We start from the raw sequence: 27,900 nt of genomic DNA on the forward strand, positions 1-27,900 counted from the left end.
TGGCTGGGATTCAGGTGGATTGTCTAAATACACCTGCACAGAAACATCTGCTCTAGAGCTTTACAGTATCAAAGTGGACAGCTGTTCAGCCCATTAATCCTCTGCTAGTTCTGTATCTCAGTGTGCCTCTCACACAGATTATCTGCTCATTTAGTCCATCACTGCTTGTGGGATGTTGCCAGTGCAGAAATTGATGGATGCCTTCTCTACATTGCAAATCTTCAAAAGTAGTTGCTAATTTGACTTGTGATGTCCCGTAGCGGTGAAAAGGTTTTGTATAAACGAGTCATTTCTTTCTTTCAGAGCCTGCTGGCTGTTTTCTAAACATTTTTTTAAAACACTTGCTTGAACGTACAAAATCATCCAAAAGCCAAAAAAATCCAATTAGTGCCTGGAAGCTGTGACCAACTGTCACTGGCACCCAAGATAAGTGTTAATTGAGATGCTGACAGTTAGGGAAAAGAAAATTGAAATTTAAAGCCTGCGTTTGCTTTCTTAACAGAAACCAAAATCTCTTCAATGAAGGAATAAGAATAAGAGTAATTGGGAGAGCAACGTACTGAATGTTTGTATCACTAATGCAATTGTTATCAAATTGTGGTTAGTAATTTAGGTTGGCAGTGGATAATTATGCAAACTGTGACACTAACAACTTAAACTAAATGTAGCAAAGGCCCTGCTGGATAATAACCTGACAGACATTTCAAACTTATTTTGTAATCAGCCTCAAAAACAAAGGTCAGTAGTATTGACATCACTGGACTTGTGATGGCAGAGATTATTGCTCTTATACTGTCAGCAATGTGGTCCAAGAGCCTATTACTGTAGGACTGAGAGAGGCTGGAATAAGAGAAAAAGTTCACCTGCTTCATCCCATTCATAGATAGGAGCCTTTCCATGTATTTTCATATTGTGCTATAAAGACAAGGAGGGTCAATTTTCATTCCAAGGAAAGAAAACAGAACTCAGCACTCTATTAGAGTCTCAAATGCACAACTGGGAGAAAAGACTCAGGTGTTAGGATTTTCAACAGGGTACCTCCTTAACTGGCATAGAGATAGGTTCCCTGTTCAATTAAGGACAAGAATGTGCTCTTAAAAAAAAGGAGGTCCAGTCAACAGTCTTCTATTCTGTGAAGTGCAGGAGCTGCGATAGGGAGGAAAGGAAGGGAGAAGTCTCCAGCGTGGAGATGTCTTCTTCACACCTTTTTAAACATTTAGCATTAAAACAAATGGTTCTTTCAGGCTGCCAACCACTGCTGGTCTGCACAGCGAACTTAATCAAGTTCTTAGACAACCTAATCAGCTACTGCTGTGAGCTGTCCAATAAAGTCTTCAGTTTAGTTGTGTTTGAGAGTGCTGATGTATTGTGGGTAGCAGGTTAAAAATATTAAGTTTTGATAATGGGAGTGCTGCAAGAATGAGAGAATCAGCTAGGGGAGAGAGGGAGAGTACGAGGGACAAAAGACATGTGCCGCCTTTCATAATTTCTCACCAAGTCTGCACATGGAATCTGTGTGATCTTAGAGAAAAGCAGACAGAAAATATTTGAAACTGGCTGGGCAAAATAAGTAGTCAAATCCTCCTCTTACTATGAATCATATGGGACGATCACAAAATGGTTAAAACACAGAAGGAAATCATCAGCCCAATGAATCTAATCCAGCTCTCTCCAAAACCTATCTAACTAATCCCAATTCCTATAATCCTGCAATTTTTTTCCCCCGTTTTTCCCCCGTACTTACCTACAGGGGTGAGGCTGGTTGAAGACAAAATTATCTGAAAATTAGTGACTCAAAACAAAAAGCTGACAAAATTGTTTGACAAGGGATCATATAATTATAGCACTTACGAGTTTGTGAAATACAAATGTGTCAAGCTCTTTTCTAATTCGTTGAATTATCAGACCTCAAGTAAATGGAAACATTTTTCCTTTAATTAACGTCAAGAATGAGCAATGCTCTTCTGTAAAATCAGAAATGTGATCTTAGCATTTCAGTATTCAACACAGTTGGAGCATGTAATAGGAGATGAAATATATGCAAACTCAAGGGCATTATCTTGCTGGAGAACACATATGCAAGGCAAAGGACCAGACAGTACTTTGCAAACAGTTTTCTGATGGAATCCCTTTTAAACTGACAACCACCTTCTCAAGTGCAATTAGGGATGAAGTTTTTAAAAATTCATTCATGGGATGCGGACATCATTGGCTGAGGTAGCATTTATTGCTCATTACTCACTGCCATTGAGAAGGTAGTGGGGAGCTGCTTTGTTGATCTGCCACAGAGGGTGTACGATAGCCTAGTGGTATTATCACTAGACCATTAATCCAGAAACCCAGCTAATGTTCTGGGGACATGGGTGTGAATCCCACCACGGCAGATGGTGGCATTTGAATTCAGTAATTTTGTTTTTAAAAAGAATGTCTGAAATTAAGAATCTACTGATAACCATTAAATCATTGCCAATAGTCAGAAAAACCCATCTCGTTCACTTATGTCCTTCAGGGAAGGATATCAGCCACCACCACCTGGTCTGGCCTACATGTGACTCCAGATGCACAGCAATGTGGTTGACTTTCAGTTGCCCTCTGAAGTGGCCTACTAAGCCATTCAGTTGTACCAGTCGCTACAAAGTCTGGAAGAAATAAACTGGATAGATCAACTGGCATCAACCTAGGTAATGACAGACATAGTCCTGACGACCTCCTCACTAACATTTAGGGGTTAGTGCCAAAATTGGGAGGGCTTTCTCACATAGTCATACTCACGGAATCGCACCTTGCAGACAATGTCCCAGACACTAACATCACCATCCGTGGATATGTCCTGTCCCACCAGCAGGACAGACCCACCAGAGGTGGTGGCACAGTGGGATACAGTTGGGAGGGTGTTGCTCTAGGAGTCCTCAGCATTGACTCCAGACTCCATGAAGTCTCATGGCTTCAGGTTAAACATGGGCAAGGAAACCTCCTGCTGATTACTACGTACCGTCCTCCCTCAGCTGATGAATCAGTAATCCTCAATGTTGAGCAGTAATTAGAAGAAGCACTGAGGATGGCAAGGGCACAAAATGTACTCTGGGTGGGGGATTTCAATGTTCACCACCAAGAATGGCTTGGCAGCAGTAGAATTGATCGAGCTGTTGGGTCCTAAAGGACATAGCTGCTAGACTGGGTCTGCGGCAGGTGGTGAGGGAACCAACAAGAGGGAGAAACGTACTTGACCTCATCCTCACCAATCTGCCAGCTGCAGTTGCATCGGTCCGTGACAGTATCTGTAATAGTGGCCATTGCACAGTCCTTGTGGAGACGAAGTTCCGCCTTCACATTGAGAACAACCTCCATCGTGTTGTGTGGCACTATCACCATGCTAATTGGGACAGGCTTCACACAGATTTAGCAACAAGACTGGGCATCCATGAGGCGCTGTGGGCCATCAACAGCAGCAGAACTGTACTCCAGCACAGTCTCTAACATCATAGCTAGGCAGATGCTGTCTCGGGAGCCTTGGTGAATTGTTGCAACATATCTTGTAGATAAGATATACTATTTCTGTTGAATGTGAATTAATGTGAGCCCAAACGCCAGCAAAAAAAAGTAGAAATAAAGCAGCATAACAACATTTGGTACATTAGTAAAGTTTTCTTCTCATTTAACAAATAAATATGAAAAATCAATACACATTGTAAAAATATTATTTTCTGTACTCAAGCATAGTTCAGCTAAACTCTACAGATTCCATGGTTACAGACTCAGAAAATCCCTCTCCCACCTAACCACATAATAATCAGCCTCTCCCACCACCCCCCCCCAACCCCAACCACATACATCCTTCCTCCAAAGCAGCCTCCCCTCCCATCCACATACTCATTTACACCCAACCCCACATCCAAATCAATACAAAATATACTTATTCCTGTTCCTAACCCCACTCAGCACCTACCGACTCAGTCATGCCTTCTTGCCATCCCCACTCAATCATCTCCTCTTCCATTCTACCCTCAAATGGATTTCTCCATTTTGTGTATATGTGGAAAAGTTCAAGAAAAGCAGCAGTTTTGAGGTCCAAAACACAGGCCCCAAATCCCAATTCCCCACTTCCTACCATCAGCTCTACTGTCTTGATCCCCCTACTCACTGAGCTCTGGTCTTGAAATTCATACCAGCCCATATGGCCCTGCTCGGAGTTCCCCACCATAACGCTATGTAAGTTCACCATTCTTGCACACTTCTAAATCTTCTCTCTTTCTAAGGGCTTTATATCCATCCTAAAGTGCAATGCCCAGAGTTACATATAATATTTCAGTTAATACCCAAATACTGTATTATATGTGTTCAAAATTCTGTGTACAGTGTACTCTACATTTATAAAACTCAGGATACCAAATGGCTTATTAACTATTGTTTCAAGCTTGTCCTGCCACTTCCAAAGATTTGAGTAAATAGCTCCAGATCTTTGTTCTTGATCTCTTTAGAATTGTACTCTTCAGTTTATATTGGCCTTCCTGTCTTCCTTCCAAAATGTATCACGTCACACTCTTCAACACTAAATTTCATGAGTCACTTGTGTGCCCATTCCACCGGCCTGCCTGTATCCTCTTGAAGTCTTTCATCATCACTACAATTTCAATTTTAGTTGAATTCAAGTTTTTATTTTAAAAAAAGGTTGTGCACATACATCCAAGTCTAAACCATCAGAATACACTTTGGAAAACAGTGGTCCCAGTACCACCCCATGGGAATTGAAATAACTTCACAGAGGCCAATATCCCGTCACCGAGTCACCCTTTATTTACACGTGGAAAATCTTTAACACTGATCCAGCTCCTTCGGACCCAGCTCTCAAAGTGAGCAGAACGTCTGACACACCTGTTTATATCTGTCAGCCAGGGCACAATTGGACCAGATTAAAAGCCTCAATTCAGAAAACTCGTATTCTAATACATTCACCTGGCTGACCTCATGGGAATCATTACAGAAACTCTTAAATATATACCAACAGTTCACTGCTACTTTGCCTCCTGTCACTTTTATTTGATGGCATTAAAAGCTTTTTGAAGTTAAACTTATACCACATCAACTGCACTGTCCTCATCTTTCTTTCTCTTACCCCAACAAAAGATTAAGCAAGTTAAACATTTGCTTTCCTTAAGTAATTCACACCTAGTTCATTGACACTTAATTTTCACCTGAATGTAATTTCCAAAAGCTTCCTCCCACTAATGGTAAAGTGATGTTGATGCTAGGTTCATTCTTACAGACTTTTCTGTAATATTTGCAGTTCTCCAATCAACTGGAACTTTCCAATCCTTTATCCAAGGTGGATTGGAAGACTATACTATTCCACCCCTGCATCCCTCAACAAACTGGGACCCATCCCATTTGATCTGATAACATATTTCCTTTAAGTACAGCCAAGTTTTACAATAGCATCTTTTTATCCATGCAGCATCTCAACTATGTCCTCTTTTTGCAATGATTTCAATGTCATCTTCTTTCGCAGAAAAGACAGGCACAAAGTATTAAATTTAATATGTCAGCTATGTCCTTGTGTCTAAATTCCTTTTGTTTGGTCAAGTTCTGACCCCACCACTATTTTTACTACCTGTCTGCTATTTCAACATTTATAAATGGACATTGAGTGTTTTTGTTTTCTTATGTTACCCACCAGTTTATTATAGAGAGTGATACAGCATGGAAACAGACCCTTCGGTACAACTCAACCACATTGTCCACACATCCCAATCTAACCTCATCCCATTTGCCAGCATTTGGTCCATATCCCTCTAAACCATTTTTTTCCCCCCACATACACATTCAGATACTTTTTAAATGTTGTAATCGTACCAGCCTCCACCACTTCCTCTAGCAGTTCATTCTATACATGCACCACCCTCTGCAAGAAAAGGCTACCTCTCAGGTCTTTAGATCTTTCCCCTCTCGCCTTAAACCTATGCCCTCTAGTTTTGGATTTCATCATCCAGGAAAAAGACCCCGGTTATTCACCCAATCCATGCCCCTCATGGTTTAATAAACCTCTATACGGTCACCTCCCAGCCTCCAATGCTCCCGAGAAAAAGCCTCAGCCTATTCAGCTTTTCCTTACTACTCAAACATTCCAGTCCCAGCAACATCCTTGTAAATCTTTTCTGTATCCATTCAAATTTAAGAACATCCTTCCTACAGAAGGGCAACCAGAATTGTACGCATATGGCCTCTTCAATGCCCTGTACAGCCATAATATGATGTCCCAATACCCATACTCCATGTTCTGAACTGTCTCACTTTCTTTTACAGTTCCCCTCTGAACGTTCTATATTCAGCCTACTTCTCGCTTGTGTCATCAACCCGACGTCTGTCATCCACCTCCTTTTTGAGCTTCCTCTTGCTCTTCCTCTGTCAAATTCAGTATCCTAGGAGCTCTGGTTTTGTTTGCCCTTTCTTTCCTCCTCACTGGAATATACCTCAACCACATTAAAACCAGCTCTTCTTTCAGGAAGGCTCACTGTCCAAAAATGTTTTTATCTGCTGATCTTTCAATTCAACCCAGCCACATCTACTGACAACCCACTGAAAGTGGCCATCCTCCAATTAAGTATTTTTATTCTAACTTACTCCCTGTCTCTTTCCATAGCAAATCTAAATTTTATGATGCTATGGTCACTGTGGGGAGAACTGTTTTTCACAAATATCAAAATTGTATTGCATTGTATTCTTGTCCCTCCAGCTTCTCTGTCAAATGAAGGGATTATTTTATGAGCAACATTGTCTCTCCCTCTTGCTGCTCCTCAATCCTGACCGTGCACTGTTCCCAAATCCTTCCTACAACTTCACCAATCTCATTTTCCCCCATGAGGCTTATCTGTGTTGTAATTAACTCTGGCCATTCGACTATCTTTCTAAAGGATCTCGGTTCATTGATCAATCTCTCTAAATTTTCTTTCTCAGCTTTACAATCTCTAGTAGCAAAATGTTGTGTCATGGGATGCTATGTCATTGTAATTTTGTCTACAATTTTCTCTAGATATTTTCTGCTCTTGGACCAAAAGGCAAGGAAAGGAGTAGTTCTATATGGTGATGAGAGAGTCAGGGCAGCATGTTTACCTAGTGTGGATCTAGAAATTGCTCATATAAGTAGTGGCATGGGCAACTGGATTTCTTACCACAGCAGAGATGAGGCACTGCCTGTTTCAACTGTGGTGTATTGCTGACAGAACAAACAGAACCAGTGGGAGAAAATACATTAAATACATTTTAAATTGAAAAACAGTAGGAAGACGATAAAGCATTCTTGGAGGTGGTTCACATGGCAACAGATACACACTCTATCTCCAGAAAATACCCGTATGCCAAAGGACTCATGACCGTTCTTCAAGTGATACAATGTCAAAAATAGTCAGCATTCAGTACCTGCCAGTCGGAGTCCATGGGAGGCAAGAACATATCACAAGTTTCCTGCAAAGAGAAAGAGAATGTCACATGGAGCAACAATGGAAGATCTTCATTAGCCATGCTGTTATATTTTCAATTTTAACAGTAAACAGGATGAAGTTACAGATGCAGCCTAACCACAGAGTCAGGGTGGATTCAAGGCAAATTTTATTCCTAGCTTCTCAACTATTAGCACAGCAACCATCTTAATAGAGAGATGCAACCATTTATGCATTTTTAAGACAATATTGTTTTGTGTTTTTCTTATCTCCAACATTCATTTTCATCTCCTTTCTTTGTTATGACATTATCCCAATCAAATTGCATCTTAATGTCGAGCTAAATTCATAAAAGAAGAGAGTGATAGTGTGTGATGATGCTCAGTGGATCTCGGTTGTGGTAAGGCAGAAAACAAGTGGATCACAGAAAAAAATCTTTTTGGATTGGTTCAAATTATATCACTAGACTAAGTGGACAGTGCAACATTTTTTGACTGCTATCCAAATAGACTATAGAAGAAGATTCGAAGAGGAAAATTTAAGAGATTTTCAAATTTATGAAGGATTTTGAAAAAGTAAATAGGAGAAACCATTTCCAGTGAATCATAGAGTCCCTACAGTTTGGAAAAAGAGATCATCTGGCCTGTCGAGTCTGCACCAACCCACCCCCAAAATGAGCATCCCACCCAGAACCCCACCCCAACCCCATGACCCTGCATTTACTAGTGCCAACCCACCTAGCCTGCGCATCCCTGAACACTTTGCAGCAATTTAGCAAGGCCAATCCGCCTAACCTGTACATCTTTGGAGAGTGGGAGGGAACTTGAGCACCCAGCAGAAACCTACACCTACACAGACATAGGAAAAATGTACAAACTGCGCACAAGACAGTTAGTATATGGCGCAGCAGTGCTAACCACTTAGTCACTGTGCTGCCCATGGGCAGGAAGTTGATTAAAGATTTAAATTTTAAGATATTCACAAAAGATAAAAATACATTGCTGAAATAAAGATAATTTAATTTAATGTTTTATAAAATACATTATTGTCATCTGGATTCACTGCCTGAAATTTTAATGATTTTCAAATCTAATCGGGTATATACTTAAAAAAAAAAATGCAGGGCTGTAAAGGAAAAGCAGGAGACCAGGACAGGCACAGGCATAAGCAGTCAAATGGATTTCCTTGGGGACCGCTTTGCAGAACACCCATGCTCGGTTCGCAATAAACAACTGCACCTCCCAGTCGCGAACCATTTTAACTCCCCCTCCCATTCTTTAGATGACATATCCATCATGGGCCTCCTGCAGTGCCACAATGATGCCACCCGAAGGTTGCAGGAACAGCAACTCATATTCCGCTTGGGAATACTGCAGCCCAAATGGTATCAATGTGGACTTCACAAGCTTCAAAATCTCCCCTTCCCCCACTGCATCCCAAAACTAGCCCAGCTCATCCCCTCTCCCCACTGCATCCCAAAACCAGCCCACCTCCCTAACTTGTTCTTCCTCACACCTATCCCCTCCTCCCACCTCAAGCCGCACCTCCATTTCCCACCTACTAACCTCATCCCGCCTCCTTGACCTGTCCGTCTTCCCCGGACTGACCTATCCCCTCCCTACCTAAACTCTCCTCTCCACCTATCTTCTCCTCTACCCATCTTCGATCCGCCTCCCCCTCTCTCCCTATTTATTCCAGAACCCTCTCCCCATCCCCCTCTCTGAAGAAGGGTCTAGGCCTGAAACATCAGCTTTTGTGCTCCCGAGATGCTGCTTGGCCTGCTGTGTTCATCCAGCCCCACACTTTGTTATCTTGGATTTTCTCTATATAGTATGATTCTGTCTCTCATTAGAAAAGCACGCTAAGTTTTTCTGTGTCATTGACACAGAAATTTTGACGCATATTCAACACTTCTGACGCACATCTTTTTAAGAATAGATTTGAACAAATCAAAAATATTTCATTGCAATGGAGCCAATAAATAAAAGCTTTAAAAATTTGTTGTATTTTTATATCAGCTTTCTCACACCACAGTTTCTTGGATCTTCTAGCTGATTTCTGACTTTACATATAGTGAACCTGATTAGTCATCTTCTTTGCTCAATAAATGGCTTGACTGTTTTGATTTTATAACCTTGTTCTTTGTCACAAAGAAAATTATAGGCAGAGAATCTTTACATACCAGTTCTGTCTATGAATCCTCCTACTAAAACTGTGGACAATTAATTGCAATGAACCATATGGTTCTGCATAAAATCCAGGGTGACCTCTATAACTGAAGGCTACACTGTTCAGATTACAGATAAACGACAGGGAGAAAGGCTTGCAAGGTAACTGGTAACTTTTTTTTAAAACACAGCAATGAAGCAAAGAACTAGGAGATCATTTTAACCACAAACACATGGCCTGGGGGTCAGGCAAGGTGTAGACATTTTTTAAAATCTCAAAAATCACTCCAAAACCATCTCTAAATTGTCCACTTCCAGGTGTAGTACAGGGACTAACTAGAATACTTCAATCCACCCTGCCAAAATTACTTTCATCCTTGCCATTAAAACTCCATCTGGAATCTTCACGAATACACTCGGTGCTTAGGAATAGTGAATTGGGCAGCAGATCCACTTTTCAGATCCTAAAGATTTCCAACACTCCCACTAACCAGTAGCAGATTTTTTACTTGCTCTTCTACTGAAGATTTCATTAAAGTGCTTTCCACCCAACAGGGAGCCAGCCAGCTCTGCCAATCAGGTTGCTTAAAGGCAGGGAAAGCTGCACAGCATTGAAATTTCAACCCCCTGATCTTTGCATCTCATTGATAAATAATCGTGACCCAATGATCAATATCATGTTGCCATGCACAAATTGATGTCTTGTTTACTGATTCCAAGTCAACTGCAGCTCTAGACATTTCATTGTAAAATCATGGTTAGACATGATTCTGAGAGATGAGATAACAAATGTTTTCTTGGATTCTGCAACAGTACAGAATCAAAATACTGCAGATGCTGGAACAGTAAAAAGTCATCGCCCAAAATATTAAAATTTGTTTCACCCCATGTATGTTGCCAGGCCTTCTGAGTATTTCCAGCATTTTCTACTGGAAGTTTTACATTTGAAACCATTGATTAGCAACATAGAAGTATGTACTTCTGATCACTCTGTAGTTGCATTTTGTACGTTAATGAAGAACAAAAACTGAAATACAGTGCACGAATTTCAAGAGTAAAGCCAGAACAACAAAAAAACCATACAGTCACTACAGCACAGAAACAGATCCTTTGGTTTGACTTGTCTGTGCCAATCAGGTTTACCAAATTAAACTAGTCCCTTTGGCTCAATTTGGCCTACATCTCTCTAAACCTTTCCTATTCTCATGCCTGTCCAAATATCTTCTCAATGTTGTAACTGGCAGTTTATTCCACACACACACACACACACACCCCATCCTTTGTGTGGAACAAGTTTATTCTCAGGTCCCTTTCAAACCTTTTTAATCTCACCTTAAACTTATGCCCTCTAGTTTTGAACTCAACCACCTTAAAAAGGCACTTGCCATTCAGCTTGTCCATGTCCTGCATGATTTTATGAATCTCTAAGGTCGGCCCTCAACCTCCTACACTCCAGGAGCATAAAAAGTCCCAGCCTATGCAGCCTCTTCAGATGATTTCCCATAAAAGGAAAACTTTAGAAAACACAGAAGTAACATTCAATATTTTAGAAGAGTACTCGTGAATTTTCTGTAGCATTTTCTGTCATAGGTTGGAGAATAATGACAGAAGTGTGTGGAGGTAAAGAGACTGAAGTAACTCGACAGTAGCAACCCCTTTTCTGATTAAATTTGAGCTAATCAGAAAAAAAACAGCAAATGTTTTATCATCTCACAAGCATGTCAAGGGATAAAAATTCTTCTTGAGCTGTGATGTAAAAGAAGCAGTATTGAATTAACTGGCCATCATACAAAGCAACTGATGTTTAATTCCACTGAAAGCAAATGGAACAAAATAGCAGGCACAAGATATAACCAGCATCCAAGACATATCAAACATTTTAAGCCAACACTTGGTGGATTTCTAGTCACTTTACCAAGTTGCTGGAAAGAACTGAGGAATGGTCACCGGATCCAAAACGTTAACTCTGTTTTCTCCTCCACAGATGCTGCCAGACCTGCTGAGCTTTTCCAGCAACTTTTTGTTTTTGTTCCTGATGTGCAGCATCTGCAGTTCTTTTGGTTTTTTTCTCCCCCAGTCACTTTAGTCTGGCATATGCTCTACACAAAACTGAAAAGAACTTTCAAATATACAAAGTACCTCACTAGAACTTCCTAAAGTATTTGCATTCAAATACTTCACTAAATGTGTTAAATATGATTTTGTACATAAATTTCACAAAATTGCAGAGAGCAGATGATCAGTTATTCTGTTTTCAATGATGTTGGCCAGTATAAATTGGTAGAACTTATTTTTCATATCACAACATGAAGTCTCTCACATCCCTCCACACAGTAAAAAGGGTCAATTTAACATCACATCCAAAGAATGAACTGAATTAGCTTTGTCACATGTACTCAAATGAGTACTGTGAAAAGTTTACAACTCACCAGTTATAGTGCCATCTTAGGTACAAAAGCTACCTAGGCACAATATCTTCAATTACAGATTATTTTTAGTGTAACAATGTTACCAACACGTGACACCATCTTAGGTACAGAGAATGTCAATGGAACATCCCTTCACTGTAGCACTAGAACATCAGCCTTGATAATATGTTTAAGTTTTGAAAGGTGTTTCAACCTGTAACATGATTCATAGGCTGCATGCAACTGAGCTAAGCTGATAAAAAAAAGCAAGTTGATGGATTTCTAAAAAAAAGGGAACGTTAAAATAAAACCAAGTTAGGGAAGCAGCATCAGTATTTATATTAAGGCTAAAACTAGAGGTGAAAACCTAAAGTTTAAACAGATATACCTCAGATCTATTAACAAAGCAAATGCACTGCGTGACTCGAGTTAAGGATAAATTCAGTGATCGAAATCCTGAGAGCCATTGAAAGCAGACAAGAAAACCTTCAAATGGTCTATAGGAATATCTTAGTTATTAGCAACAGAGAGCTCTGGCCCAGTTAAGCCTTTAAAAGGGATCAGTTGAAAAAGGTAGACAAAGAATCAGTTTAAATAACTGATAGTGAATGGATTCTCCATATCAATCATTGAGAAATCTCAAGATCCTGTAATTTTTTGAACTTGGACCTGTAGAATATATGATAGGACCATATGTCACAAAGTAATGTGGAAAAAGCAATTACACCAGCTGGAAAAGATAACATAATTCAGAAAGAAAAATTCAGGTTAAAATTTCACAGAGCAACGATAACAAATGAGTTGTGAGGCTAGTGAGCAAGAAAGAGGAATAGGTTAACATGCCGACTATTTCTGACGTGATATCAAATCTTACATTGCAAATCTCTTATATCCTTCTAATTGGATTTTTTTCTGCATTCCTAATACTGTTCAGAAATTTAAAATCAGAAGCAAGTTTGTTAATATTTACTCCATCTTTTGCTACCTATTTGCTTCATTACGTTCCCTAATTTATACTCTTTATAGGTAATGCCCTTTGCATTTTAAAAGTTGCCCTCAAGTTTTGTCAGAACAATTTATCATTTACTTTCATAATTGTTGTTTGAAAAACTGAAGATCACTTCAAAACTTCCTTGGTCTTTTCCAGCAAGGACACAGACAGCATCTTTTGTTTTATCTCCTATCCCAAGGAACCTGACCTTAGCAGCTCTAACTACATACTTCCAAGAACAACATCCTCCATATAATGTATTCTGACAGAAATATCACCCTGCTTTGTATCCTATTCATCTAGTAATAGAACCTGAGGGCTTGTCTTTTTCATGGTCTCTGCGGGCCATGCAATCTCAATGTTTCAAACCAATAAACTTTTAAGTTTTCTTTTACACTGGGTCAGCAATACAATTAGCACATTATTTGCATTTGAGGCAGAATTCTCATCAAGAAGATTGTAACCATTGGCCAGAATTGCCTGGCCCCACAATTCCATCGCTATCATAGAAGAGCCTGCTTGGCCTATTTTCATCAGGGAGTGGAGACAGTCCCAAATGGCAACAGAAGCAACCAGTTGGTGATGTCAGTGGATAGAGAGACAGCCCCATACATTAGGACTGTAGGCCAGTTGAATTCATGCCTGTTAGGATCTCCAGCTCTCAACCTTCATACCCCGCCTCCAGTCTCCTTCATAGCTTCCCATTCCCCTATCCATGAAATGGATACTGTTCCAGTAAACACTATATTCAGAACCAATGAGCCATTGATAAATAGAGCAAGCATTTGAAATGCTTTTGGAACTGACACAATAAGCTGAGTCTTTGGAGAATTTCCTTTGACAACTTAAGAATCGTAATATGAACAGTTTATTTCAATCACATTTATAGTATCAGGAACAAAAACACTTTAGCGCACTTCGTACCTCTTAACCTTGTGTAAACAGACATGCACCCTTTGAAAAAGTTTTAAATCAAGTTACTACAGGTAATAAAGATGCCAATCACGCAAAGCTATTCACTGCAAGCTTTGTTGATGCTGTCTGCTGGCTAAGCAGTGGTGTCAGTACCCAGAGCAGGGACCTTGCATATTTGGGACTCAGCTAATGAAGATGAACTCTATTTAAGTACTTTCAATTTTTTTATACCTAAAAATGACACTGGATTGTGGCAATAGAACACTGTATCTCCCTGGATATATATGACAATCAATCATTCATTCATTCATTGAGCACAGTAGCTATTCCTGGAGTTTAGCCAAGTATTCATACTGACCAAATTTGCCAAATGTATCAACAGAAGCAGTCTGAACGGAGTACTGGACTATTTAAATATAGGGTAGACAATAGCAGTATTTGGCATTGGATAACGAGTCTGAAGACCCCAGGTAATGTTCTGGAGACCCAGGTTTGAACTGCATCTTGGCAGATAATGAAATTTGAATTCAATAAAAATCTGCAATTAAGAGTCTAATTGTGAACACTTGACCATGAGGCCACTGATTTATTTCTGTAAATCAACAATCTGGTTCACCAATGTCCTTTAAACAGCTGGCCCACATGACTCCAGATCGACAGCAATGTGGTTGATTCAGCTGCCCAATGCACACTAAATGCAGACCTACCCAGCAACACCCACATCCTGTGAATGAATTTGAAAAACCTGACTCCATGAAAATTGGGCCTTCGTGGCATTGTTGCTCTACCTTCAATTTCAGAATTAACTTGAAGATTTTTCTTTCAATGCTGTCATCCAGCTCATTTTAGGTTAGCTTTAGTTAAAGCAAAATACTTTGATGCAGGAGATCTGAAATAAAAACAAAGTATGCTGGAAATAATCTTCAAGTATGGAGTGAGAAACAGATTAAAAACCTTGCATGTTTAATATGGCTCCACTTCAGAATCATGTTACACACAAGTTTAAAATTAGCTTCAGCTATTTTGCTACCTATTTCTAAAACATAAGTTGTATCAGTATTGTATTACATCCCAATTGATTATTCTTTATTGTAGTCATTATCTCCAATGAGACATCTTGTTAAATAATAATGAAAAGCTTGTATACCCCTCTCCATTGTTTCAGGCCTCTTTGTTGGCAAGGACCATGCCCTCCCAAGTTCTAAGATGGACTGCTGGAGCCAATGAAGCCAGGACTTCAGCTGTTACATATTTGAAGAATCATAATGTTGTCAATTATATTAGATGCCTCCATACTGCAAGTCATGACGGGAGAATACTGGACAACTAACATGTTAAATAGATTTAGTAGGGTAGATGTGAGGATACTACTTCCTCTGGTGGGAGAAAAAAAAAGAGATCATAATGTTAAAAATTAAACTAGGGTCATCTTGGAGCGAAATAAAAGAAGCTCCTTTGACTTGAGTATTACTACCTTGGTAAGGAGCTGCTCAGGTCTTATTTATTTGGAAATTACAAATCCTAATTATTTACTATAAAAGAATGAAGCTACAAAAAAAAGTGTGGCTTAAACAAAGAATGTTACTACATTCAATGGTATTCAATTTAATTCTGTCATGAATGTTAACAGCTACTTTATTAAATACTCTTATGTTAAAGAAATGAAAAGTACAATGAACTACATAGATACTTAAGGTTAGAAATTTCTCCTCCCTGTGGCAAGGTTAACGGTGAGTAAGGCATCAAATAGAGTAAGAAAGCCCAAAAAATATCAAATTCTCTATTACAAAAACTTACATGATTTTTTTTGCCTAAAGCATTAAAATTTCAGAATCTTCTCCTTGAATAATGGCTACTTTAGCTCCACTCACTTGCGTATTACTAAACAGCAACCCATCTTATTTACATTGCACTTCCAATTCTACTCTTCCCAGTCAGAAACTAGAGGATGCAAAACATACTGAGCGCCTGGCAAATACTGTTCACAACATGTCTGTGCTAGGAATTATGCAACTGCAAGCTCCATGGTCACTTTCCTCAAGACTTCATCCACACAACTCAGCATTTAGAAAACTACCAGCCTCACCACATCATGTCTGCTTTTGGACCAAGTCAGCCACAAGTTCAGGCTTTCAACACAGCTTTTAAACTCAGGAGGCAACTGCAAGTTTCTGCCGAGTCACTATGCACACGGACAACTATGCACCTCATGCATTTGCAAAAAATGATTTTTGCACTCCAAAAAAATGGCTTATGACACATTTAAGAGACCATCATATGGACACACAAAAGTTACAATGCAGTTCTCATCTGTGCTATGGCCATAGTGGAACAGACCATTGGCCTCTTTAGCAACTAAAATTCCGATTCAGACAAAGGACTACACCGACAATCTGCTCCACCCTGTAGACCTTTCCTCTGTTGTGACTCCTAGCTATTAAAGGGACCACCACACAAAAGAAAAAAACTTTTCAAAGAAAAGTAGTAGAAATATGAGCACTTACATCAGAGCATGTGAATGGAGTTTTCATCTCAAAATAGATGTTTGTTTGGTAAGAGGTAGGAGGACAAGCTGGGTTGAGACATTTGAAATGCTGATTAGTCATGATCTAAATGAGTAGCAGAACAGATTCAGATTCAAGAGACTCAATGGCCAATTACTATTTTTAATATTCTAATATAGGAAAGAAAACCAGACTTTTGCTGTCAGGTTTATACAGGCAGTTTACCGTCTTGGGCAGCAAAGGTGACTATGTTCATCCTTTGAGATGCGATAGCATTACACAATCCAATGTGTGGAGCAAAGTGGGTTAAATTATTTCCTCATCTACTTTCAAGTTAGTAGCTGACTTCTTGTTGTTTCTGGCCCTCAATAGTGTCATAGTCATACAACATGGAAACTGAGCCTTCAGTCCAAACAGACCAAGTTCCCAAACTAAAATAGTCCCACCTGTCTCCACTTGGCCCATATCCCTCCAAATCTTTGCTATTCATGCACTTATCCAAATGTCTTTTAAATTTTAGAAATCACAGGACATGATTTGGATGAGAATATTGGAAGGCATGGTTAGCAGGTTTATGGATGATATCAAAATTAGTGGTATAGTGGACAGTGATGAAGGCTAAGATTAAACAGATCTTGATTAATTGGGTCAATGGAATAAGGAATGGCAGATGGAATTTAATTTGAATAAATGCAAGGTATTGCATTTGGGTACAACAAACAAGGGCAGGACCCAGCCTTCCACAGAGACTTTTCTCTTTGCGATACCCTGGTCCATTCCTCTTTCAGTCACAACAGCCTCGCCCGGTCTCACAGCACCTTGCGCTGCAACTGCAGAAGATATAACACTTAACAATTCACTTCCTTTCTCCTCAGTATTCAAGGGCCCAAACACTCCTCCCCGGTGAAGCAGCACTCTACACACCCTAGTCTACTGTATTCACTGCTTCAATGTGGTCACCTCTACATTAGGGAAATGAAGTGTAGACTGATTGACCGCTTCGCAGTACACTTGCATTCTGTTTTCAACAAAGATCCTGAACTTCCATTCTGACCTCTGAGGAAGGGTCACCAGACCCAAAACATTAACTGATGTTTTTTCTTCACAGCTGCTGCCAGATCTGCTGAGCTTTTTCACAACTTCAGTTTTTGTCCCTGAACTTCCAGTTGCCTGCCACTTCAAAACATCACCCTGTTCCCTTGCCAACACCTGTGTCAGGCTTGCTGCAGTGCTCCAGCAAAGCAGAGCTCATTTTCTATCTGGGGGCCCTGCAACCTTCTGGATTCAACGTCAAGTTCAATAACTTTAGGGCTTGAGCTCTCCCATGTCCTTACTCCAATCCCCACAACCAGGCCTTGTTATCACATAGCGATAATGGGAACTGCAGATGCTGGAGGATCCAAGATAACAAAGTGTGAAGCTGGATGAACGCAGCAGGCCAAGCAGCATCTCAGGAGCACAAAAGCCTAGGCCCTAGGCCTGAAACATCAGCTTTTGTGCTCCTGAGATGCTGCTTGGCCTGCTGTGTTCATCCAGCTTCACACTGTTATCTTGTTGTCACATACCCTGTTATTCCATACCACCCATTGTTAGTCACTGACAGTCACCATTAACATCTATTTACCCTCCTAGCCAAATCATTAAGCTGTCCTTTGTCTTTATCTAACTGCTCTTCTCTCTTTCGGGCTCTAACCCCACGTTTCATTTATTCCTTACCCCCCCTCCCCCAGCACTATCTTCCGTGTATAAACCAACATTTTCCTAGCCACCATCTGTTCTGATGAAAGGTCACTCGACCCGAAACATTAACTTTGATTTCTCTCCACTGATACTGCCAGACCTGCCTTGCTTTTCCAGCAATCTCTATTTTTGTTCAGGACTTACACAATCAATGATTGGGTCCAGGATAGTTTTGCAGAATAGAGACACCTAGGGGTTCAGGTACATAATTCTTTGAAATCTGTGTCAGAGGTAGACAGGGTGGTTAAGACGACATTTGACATGCATGCCTTCATTGCAAAGACCTTTGAGTATAGGAGTTGAGATGTCGTCTTGTGATTATACAGGTTTAACTCGTGTTTCATTAACATGAATTGGCTGTAACATGATTGATGAATAGTGGATGCTAACTGGATAACAGTGCTCTGTTGTACAGGTATAGTGATTTTCTATAGCAATTTCCCTATAACACAATTTTCTATGGTGATTTTCTACAGTGCGATTTTTCATGGCACAATGTCACATGAGAACATAACTATCATTTTATAGGAGAATTATTTGTACAGGACATTGAGGAGGCCTCTTCTGAGGTAGTGTGTGCAGTTCTGGTTGCCCTGCTATAGGAAGGTTATCATCAAACTGGAGAGAGTTCAGACAAGACTCACCAAGGAATGTGAGTTTGAGTAATAAATATAGGCTGGGACCTTTTTCACTGGAGTGAAGGAGGTTGAGGGGAGACCTTACAGAGATTTATAAAATTGTGAGTGGGTTAAATAAGGTGAATAGCAAAGATCCTTTCCCCCCAAGATGGGCTGAGTTCAAAACTAGGGGGCATATTTTTATTAAGTTGAGCGGAAAACGATTTAAAGAGGACAAGGGGCAACTTTTTTTTTTACACAAGTGAGTAGTGAGTGTGTGGAATGAACTGCCATAAAAAGGTGTGGTGGATGCAGGTAAAGTTACAAAATTTAAAAGATGTGGAGGTGCAAGTGTTGTTCTGGGGTGGACAAAGTGACACCACACTAGCTTATAGTCCAGCAGGTTTATTTGAAACCAGAAACTTTGAGGGTAACCCCTTCTTCAGGTGAAGTGAGAGAGATGCACACAGAACATAGAATTTATGGGCAGAGAGATCAAAAAAAGGGGTGGGGTGAGGCTGGGGGCTGTGAGGTTGATAAGATGGAGATAGGTGGATGCAGGTAGGGCATTATTGTGGTTGGTCAGTGGGAAGATGGAGCAGATAAGTGAGTCGACAGATGGACAGGCTGGGGGTGACAGGCATTGAGGAGGGAGATGTGGCTGTGGTAGTGGGCTTGCTTCAGAATGTCACAAACTGGAGGAACAACACCTGATATTTCACCTTGGGAGCTAACAGTCCAAGGGCCTGAATATTGATTTCACCAGCTTCAAAAATCTCTCCACCTCCAAGCTGCCCATCTTCTGACTCACCTATCCACTCTACACTTCCCACTGATCAACCACAATAACTCCCTACCTGCATCCACCTGTCTCCATCCCACACCCACACCCCTCCCTCTATTTATTTCTGGACTCCCCTCCCATTCCCCAGCCCTGACAAAGGGTTTTGGCCCAAAAATGTTGACATCCCTGCCCCTCAGATGTTGTCTGAAATAACGTGTTTTTCCAGCTCCACATTTATTGACAATACCCACCACCCATGTCAGACTCACTGGTCTGTAGTTCCCAGGCTTCCCTTTACAGCCTTTCTTAAATGAGGGCACAACATGAAGTCCTCCTGCACTTCTGGTACGGGCATCGTAATTTTCTCCCTAACTTCCCACAGTGCCCTGGGATAGACTGGGTCAGATCCTGGAGATTTATCCACCTTTGTCTTTTCTAAGGCCTCCAGCATTTCCTCTACTTTAAATGTGAACTATTTTCAAAACATCAATACTTATTTCCTGGAGTTCTCTAGTCTCCATTTCTTTCCTGACAGTAAAACCTGATGTGAAAGATTCATTTAATATCGCTCCTATCTCCTGTGACACAACACAAAGATGACCTAGTTGATCTTTAAGAGGCCCTACTCTCTCTCTCTAGTTGCTCTTAATGTACTTGTAGAATCCTTTTCAATTATCCTTAACCTTATTTGCCATGCTAGTTTGCCTTTCTGATTTCCTTCTTGCAACAGAAGACAACCAACACAAAACCCAGGCAGCTCAGTTAAATTCTGGGCTGGTGTCAACGGTCAATTTTTCGGCTCTACCAGGTAATAGTTTATTTTACATCTGTTAGGATTGCTGGGAACTTGGATGTTGACGTGATTAACAGGCAGTTGAGAAAGAGTCTACACTCTGGAGCAAATTTCCTGCAGCACAATGTGAGTCATGCATAGTGTGTGCTCCATAAAAGCCAGTGAAAATATTCCTGCCTTTGTCACCCAGAGACTTTGCTGACACAGTCTTTCCCTCAATCAACATCCGAGACGGACAGACTGACCAGTGACTCCTGCTACAGCAGTGACACTGAAGCAGGCCTCATTAGTCAGTGACTAAGTGGAAGCCATAGAACAATGACAAAAATCAAAGACAGTGTGTTAATGGCAGAAAGGACAACTATTTACAAAATCTAAAGCAGAATAAACTGTTTGTGATGGAGTTTGGACGAATTTTAACACACTCTGATTTGGTCAGCGAATTCAACGTATTCGGTCATCAGATGCCCTTAACTGTGGCTTAGTCATTAGAGAGACAATGACAGAACAAGGCTTTTTTGATGATTTTAAACTGCTGTCAGAACCAGACTCCCAGTGTTTTGATTAGTATGAAAGCATATAAATGTGGCTACACCTTCAAATACATGATTTGACATGGTCATCTGGATAACTGGCATGGGAAGTGGAAAGATTACACTCAGGCAACAGTTGATTTTATTTTAAAATTGGTGTCATTGTAATTTTGACAAAAGAATGAGCTTGAATTACAATCGATCTGGGTGCTGTCTGGAACAGGGTAGAATGAGTTCACCATACATCCTAAACTGAGATATTGCAGTAGGACAGTGTGGAGCTTTTATTGTCTATTCTGCCTGGGGGTTTTGGCAGGGCTACATATCTGAACAGATGTCAATAATCAGATCAACGAGAAAGAAACAGAAAATGTTCCATTTCTTAGGAACCTTTGCCTAATTGATAAATATATCTTTAAGAACGACACCCGAATTTCCAAATACCTCTAAATTTCTTATGAAATAGTTGAGACTTTTTCTATTTTGACAAGATTGCTAAGGAAACATTAACATTTCAAGAGGTGCAAATGATACCAGGCAGAGGAGTTGGAACAATTTGTAACTGGCTGGGAGAACAGAGCCAACTATTTAAACTGAACTGTTCTCAGCAGCTAGTTCGGTAATACAAGTCAAGAGGTTTGCTGTAAGCTTAAACACTAACTGCTTGCACATTAAATTCAGCAATGCAAGGTGGAAGCAGGAACGAGCCCACACACAACTTAATCCTTGGTGAATAAAGAGCACTGTCAGCATGCACAAGACCTCAGCAGAGCAAGACAAAACCCAAATAAATTACTGACTATACTCACTGGAAATTTGGTTCAAAGAGGAAATTGGTGCAAAGGGGTACAAGGTGCTTTAACTACAGTTGACTGAAAGAAGTAAATTCTCCAAAGAGAGAGGTGAGTGGGAGAAGAGAAAATGTGGAATTAAGAGGGTGACCTACACAGTGAGACAAGTGGCAGGGCCAGGGATAAGGTTACATAGTAATGCAACAACCCGTGGTGTCATGAGTAGCACATTAATATGAATAGAGGATTGAGTTACGAAAGGAAGACACACTTGGGTTAAGGAACAGCATTTTCAGGATTACAGCTTGTAACTAGTCAAGTGCAACAGACCTCAGCGCTGGGTGCCACAATTAATTACAATGTATATTTATGACTTGAATGGGACAAATGCTTCCGCCAAGTTTGTAGAATCATTTGTGTTATCCACAGCAGGGTATAGACAATTTAAGTGAGTGCAGAAAAACCTGGCGGGCAGAAGATAATGTGGGAAAATGTGAGGTTAAGCATTTTGCTAGGAAGAATAGAACAGCTAAATATAATTTGAAAGCAGAAAGACTACAGAAAGCTATAAAGAACAGAGGCATTTATGAGACTTCATGTGTGACTCCAAAGGTTAGCATCCAGATTCAGTGGCAATACGGAAGGCAGATGGAATGTGGGTATTTATTTCAAAGAAACAGTAGAGTATAAAGCAGGGAAGTCTTGCTCAAACTATATAAGGCACTAGCCAGGCCACATCTGAAATGCTGTACACAGTTTTGGGCCCTTTTCAAAAGAAAGGTATATTGACATTGAAGGTAGTACACAGCAAGTTTCAGTGAAGAGGGACTTTCTGAATGAGAAGTTGATTAGATTGGGTGTAAGTCTTATAATCAGAAAGACTGGTCTATTTAGTTTTAACCATTAGTACAACTGCTGATACACCCACGGCACACAAGTGCTATTGGCCATCTCACCCTAAGGTATCATCATCTGGTGGTGGTAGGATAGGAAATAGAAAAACTGCTGTGGCAACACTGTGGCTTTAAGAAGTTATTTTGTCCTGGTTTTGTTTGAAGAGAGGTTGTAAAGGCAAAGGTATAGAGCTGGCTGGTTACTTGAGTAAACAGCCTATGAGACCTTGAGTTTTTTTTAAAGCAACCTGAATGCATATGGCCAGCTGTCACAGATCAGGATTTCTGAATTTTAGGTTTAGTTTTAAGCAGAAGTTATTAGAGTCTCAGAGTTGAAAGCTTCAGTGAATGCCTCCTGGCTGGTACTCTCTATTTTCCCTTTATGTTTTTTTCCTCCTAGATTGGACAACTACATGCGAGAATCTGGTTCTGACTTTTCCTTTTTCTCCCCCCAAAAGGGGGTGTATGTATGAGATGTTATTTTATTGGAACAGTTAATTAGTAAATGGTAACTGTATCTGTCGTTCTATTAAGGTTTTCCAATAGAGTGGTTATTCTAAATTCCTCTTTCTTTTATTTTATCTAAACTAAAAATTTAAATAAATTGTGTTTTGCTTAATATTGAGTAGCTGCATCCGTAACACTGCCAATCTGGCAAGATAAAACATACTTTTGAGATTTCAATCAGAGTATTTAGGGTACAGTAATGGATCTCATTCCAGATCCAAGGTACCTGGTGCAGATGGAAGAGTGTTCCAGAGTGAAAATCGTAAAATGTCTCTTCCAGCTCATCACCTGCACTATAACAATCCTACCCAAGAACAGCAGTCTCTGTTAGAGCGTGCTATTAACAGGTGTCCTAGTAGCTGATGAGCTACATTGAAATGCCCATTTAGCATCCACAATTTGGCAGAATTGTGCTGCTAAAGATCTGAGATAAGATTATATGTTGTCTGAAATACATTTAAAGGCGGGGGGGGGGGGGGTAGAGAATGTATGAGAGGAAATGCAAGAGAGTGTGTATAAGAGAGATTGCACTGAGTGCTATTTTGAAGCCCAAGTCAGAAGACACTTCTGGACTTTGTACTTTCCTCAACCAGCCTGTAAAGAGCCCAAAACAAAAACAGAACCTGTTGTTCTGAAGAACGGTTACTGGACTCAAAATGTTAATTCTGATCGCTCCCAACAGATGCTGCCAGACCTGCTGAGTTTCTCCAGCACTTTGTTTTTGTTTCAGATCTTCAGCATCTAGTTTTTTTCCCCTCCTGGAAGAACCCAAACTCAGTGTGGCAAACCACTTGATAAAAGATAGTGAAAACTACAGGATATGCTGCTTAGAAAAGTATGGCTGCTTTGTAGATCAAGAAACAGCCCCAAGAAAAAAGTGACAAATTCAAAAAATAATTCATTAATCAAGACAGCATCCATACAGTTAAGAGGCGACCCAGCAGGCAGAGAAAAACCAGGGATTTAAGCAGCTGAACATCTTTGAGCTGAAAACCCTACCCACAGAAACGATCAGAACACTAAGTCTCAAAGCCAACAATAAGGGAATAAAGCAATGAGAGCAGTAAATTCCTCTTGCAGCTAAGGGGAGATCTGAACTGAGCATGCACAGTAAGGATGATTACTTGATACACAAAGCAGATTTGATTCCTTGGGAAGGAAACAAAAAAAAGTGTTTTTGCCTGGAAAACCAAATTGAGAAGCAGATTTATGACTTCTAACCACAAGAAATTTCTAAACTATTTACTCAAATGACAACGTTGACAACAGCAGGATGAGTAAATTCTTCAGGTAGAGAATTAAATAAAGTTAATTACAACAAAAGAATCAAAGTAAAAATCATTATTTCAAGTCAAATTATGGAAGCCCTAAGAGTGAATTTAGTGATTTTTAAAATTATTTTGACAGCTTAAATTACAAATCCAAAGTTCTATTTGGCAACTAAGAGATTTTCCTTGATTTTAATCGTGGATACAGATCTTCGTGAATTCTTCAGCCATCTTAGGAGAAGGGGACTATCTTAATTTATCTCTATGAAGATGCCATATTGGTAAAGGAAAACTGAATTTTACATTGAAAACAACAGAATTTCAACAGTTAAAAACTGAAAAGAACTGTGGATGCTACAAATCAGGAACAAAAACAGAAGTTGCTGGAAAAGCTCAGCAGGTCTGACAGCAATTGTGAAGAAAAAAAACAAAAATCAGCTCATGTTTCGGGTCCAATGACCCTTCAATCAGAACTGCCAGACCTGCTCAGCTTTTCCAGCAACTTCTGTTTTTGTTCCAGAATTTCAACAATACTCAGCTTTACTGTCACAAAGACGTACCAGCATTTTAATTAACTAAGAATACAACACAGTAACAAAATGAGTACAGTAGATCAACATGATAGTAATATTTTTCCGAATCAAGAAAATTAACCAATAACCTGAAGTGCCCAGTCGAATGCAACAAAATTCAGTGGTTTTGTTCTTTCAATCAAAAAAAAATTCAAGCTAACATATCCGTTAGATAGAACAGAAAATTGGCAGATAAAGGGAAGCATAGTTCTTAAGACTTTAGACAGCTTAAATATTAGTCACCAAATTAAATGTAGAACAGGTTAGCACCAATAAAATAAGCTACGTGTATGTGATGCAGCTAAAATTCAAAAAAACACACAATCCATCACTCTTCACTATATGACTTCTGCTCTGATTTAACTGTACTAAGGCTATCCAGAAGTCCGCGCAGGTACAATAAAAAAAAATCAGAGGGAACATTGGATAGCACTCTACCATACAAGAAGAATATCAGATCATGTTTTACATACGCCAAAGACCAATAAGAAATATATTCAACAATCTCATATCAGCTTTTGATCAATATTTCACTTCAAAGAACAAGTAAGATCATGCTCAACAGCAGATACCAATTTTCAAGAAAGATGATTGCTCGCGTAAATAATGATCTGTATAAACTTTCTGAACCATGCAACTGTGAAATAAAAACTTAAACTTATCAATGACAGAATTGCCATTAGCCTCTGCAATATAAATCACTGAACCTCCTCAGTCAAAAGAATTTGTAGTTCAAATTAGCAGTAGATTCAGAATCTAGAAAAACAACTTACACAGCAAAAGTTCCTTTTAATGCAGAACATTGTACACAGCGTGTTAACTACTTAAAAGGCACAATAAACCATCCAGCCAGAGGAGACAGACATCCCATCCAAACAATACCACATGTGATAACTTCAATACAAAATCCTAAGCACTCTGTCAGAGATGTGGTTCCAAAATCCACGTCAGCACAAAAGACAAAAAAAAACTGCCCAGACTTCCGCAAACAAGCGCACATTGTAGCAAAAACAAGCCACTTTTCAAATATGCACCAGTTTGAAGAATGTACCAAGCAACAAATCAAATTGTTCCCAACCAAACATGTACATTCCATGCCTTGGAACAGAACACTGAAGAACATGTCCATACTTCGAAGGAACAAGCTCTTTTACACCAAGAACATCAATGCGTGGATGGACAGCTTTATTTCTTCCTAAGGGAACTGGCAATGATATCTGATACTAATAATGGAGCAGAAGAGCATAATCACCTCAATTCTAAAATACTTCTAAAGTCGCATCACTGCACCCTTGTTCAGCCAGATCAAGCGAATCTTTTATATCGCTGAAGCCAGCAGAGGAAGTGCAAAATCACCAACTTTACCTTAAATGTTTCTATACCTGATCATAATCAAACTTTCTTGATCCACCTATTGAAACAGATTAATCAAGTCAAATACTTGGGAGAAGTAGGAGAAATAAATAAAATTATATGGTAAATGCTGTATAACAAAAATTTAGACAATTCACTTGAATATGTATAACTGTTAATCAGTATTTTACGATAGGATAAAATGTAGACTTAAGCCTTGCAATGATATCTTGGAGGTGCAAATTACCAGGTTTAAACAGCAGACAAACTCTCTGAAAGAACACCAGATTGCAATACAAGAATAAATGCTTTAAGATACAAGTACACAAAAGAAGATAGCATAGTCCTTACTTAAAGTCACTATAAGTCTGAGGCTGGCACTTCTATGATTATTATTTATAACAAAATTCTAGTTCGAAGTTCAAACCTTCTGTTCAATTAGTCTGCCTCAAATCCAAAGTCAGTGTGGCATTAAACAACATGGTAAAAGAAAACATTATGTACAAAGACATAAAATAATCAGTATTACCACTCCTTTCCAGATCCTGCTCAATTTGCTGTTGCGGGATCGCGTTCAGTAACGACCACGATCAGTGAGTGGCGAAAATAGTGATGGAGCCTCTTTTATATAAAGTTTTTAACGTATATTAAAATTTTAGCACTATGGTGTCAAATAGTTTTATCTATTGTACACAAGTTTGTGTGACATCTGTGCTGGGGAAGCAGGAGAGAAGTTTAAGCACTTGCTAAATGCTGGCTGTTACTCCTGATGGGATTACATAGTTTGTCTGGTCTGAGCTTGCATAATTAAGAAGCGTTAGTCATCTTATCTTTAAAGTTAGTAATGTTGGTAGAAAAACTAGACCTACAAATCTAAGGGAGAAATTATATATGCATTAAATAAAAGCATAGAGGATGTTAAACTGAACACCCGCACCTGGGTCACGAAGCTTCATCTGCTTTTGCCAGTTTTTGACAGTTCATTCATTCATTCATTCATGCAGTTTCACAGAAGCGCTGTTTTGATTGTAAGTTTCCTAAAGGGCATACTGGCCCTATTTAATATGTATTTTAAAAGTATCAATCCATATGTTAGTACAAGATGGTGGTCCTAAATAAATGTTAGAAGTAGCTAGTACAGTGTTATAGAAATAGGTAGTGTATAAGGAAATTTCAGAGATAAAAAGCAGCAGAATGTAGGAACATGCTGATGGAAGAAACTGATGTCCTAAACTGATGTCTATTCAGGTCCCAAGAAATGGTTACTCAGGGCCAATTAATATTACTGTCTTTCCATAGTTCAAAATGAGTTATGGAGACACAATGGCAGGGATGGAATTGTTCTGAGTAGGTTACAGTATTAACACTTTGAATATATTCAGGGGTAGCCTTTGATACAGAAACAGGTTTAAGCACTGCTTGCAGCGTGGGATAATAAGAATGGAAAGATGTAAAGAAACAGTAATGGTTTCACAGCCTAGGCATGTTTAATTTAATTTATTGTGTAAGAGTAAACTGTACTACAAAAATGATGTTTTATGAATGATGAATGGAAATGCGATATAGTAAACAGAGCGTTTGTGTGTGAGCTAATAAAGACAGACAATCATAATATAATGTCACATTATCA

The 27,900-nt window shown here is 39.6% G+C and overlaps 1 protein-coding gene across 2 annotated transcripts in view; it reads right to left on the reverse strand.

The window, feature by feature from the left end:
* Positions 1-27,900, reverse strand: part of ndrg4 (NDRG family member 4) — a 160,330-nt gene that overhangs the window by 96,818 nt on the left and 35,612 nt on the right. For both annotated transcript variants that reach the window (XM_048546331.2, XM_048546330.2), the window contains exon 3: positions 7,414-7,458. In XM_048546331.2, the coding sequence (XP_048402288.1) occupies positions 7,414-7,458 (45 nt within the window). The remainder of the gene's footprint in view (positions 1-7,413; positions 7,459-27,900) is intronic.

This window comes from Stegostoma tigrinum, chromosome 16, assembly GCF_030684315.1.
Source record: "Stegostoma tigrinum isolate sSteTig4 chromosome 16, sSteTig4.hap1, whole genome shotgun sequence".
Lineage (NCBI taxonomy): Eukaryota > Metazoa > Chordata > Chondrichthyes > Orectolobiformes > Stegostomatidae > Stegostoma > Stegostoma tigrinum.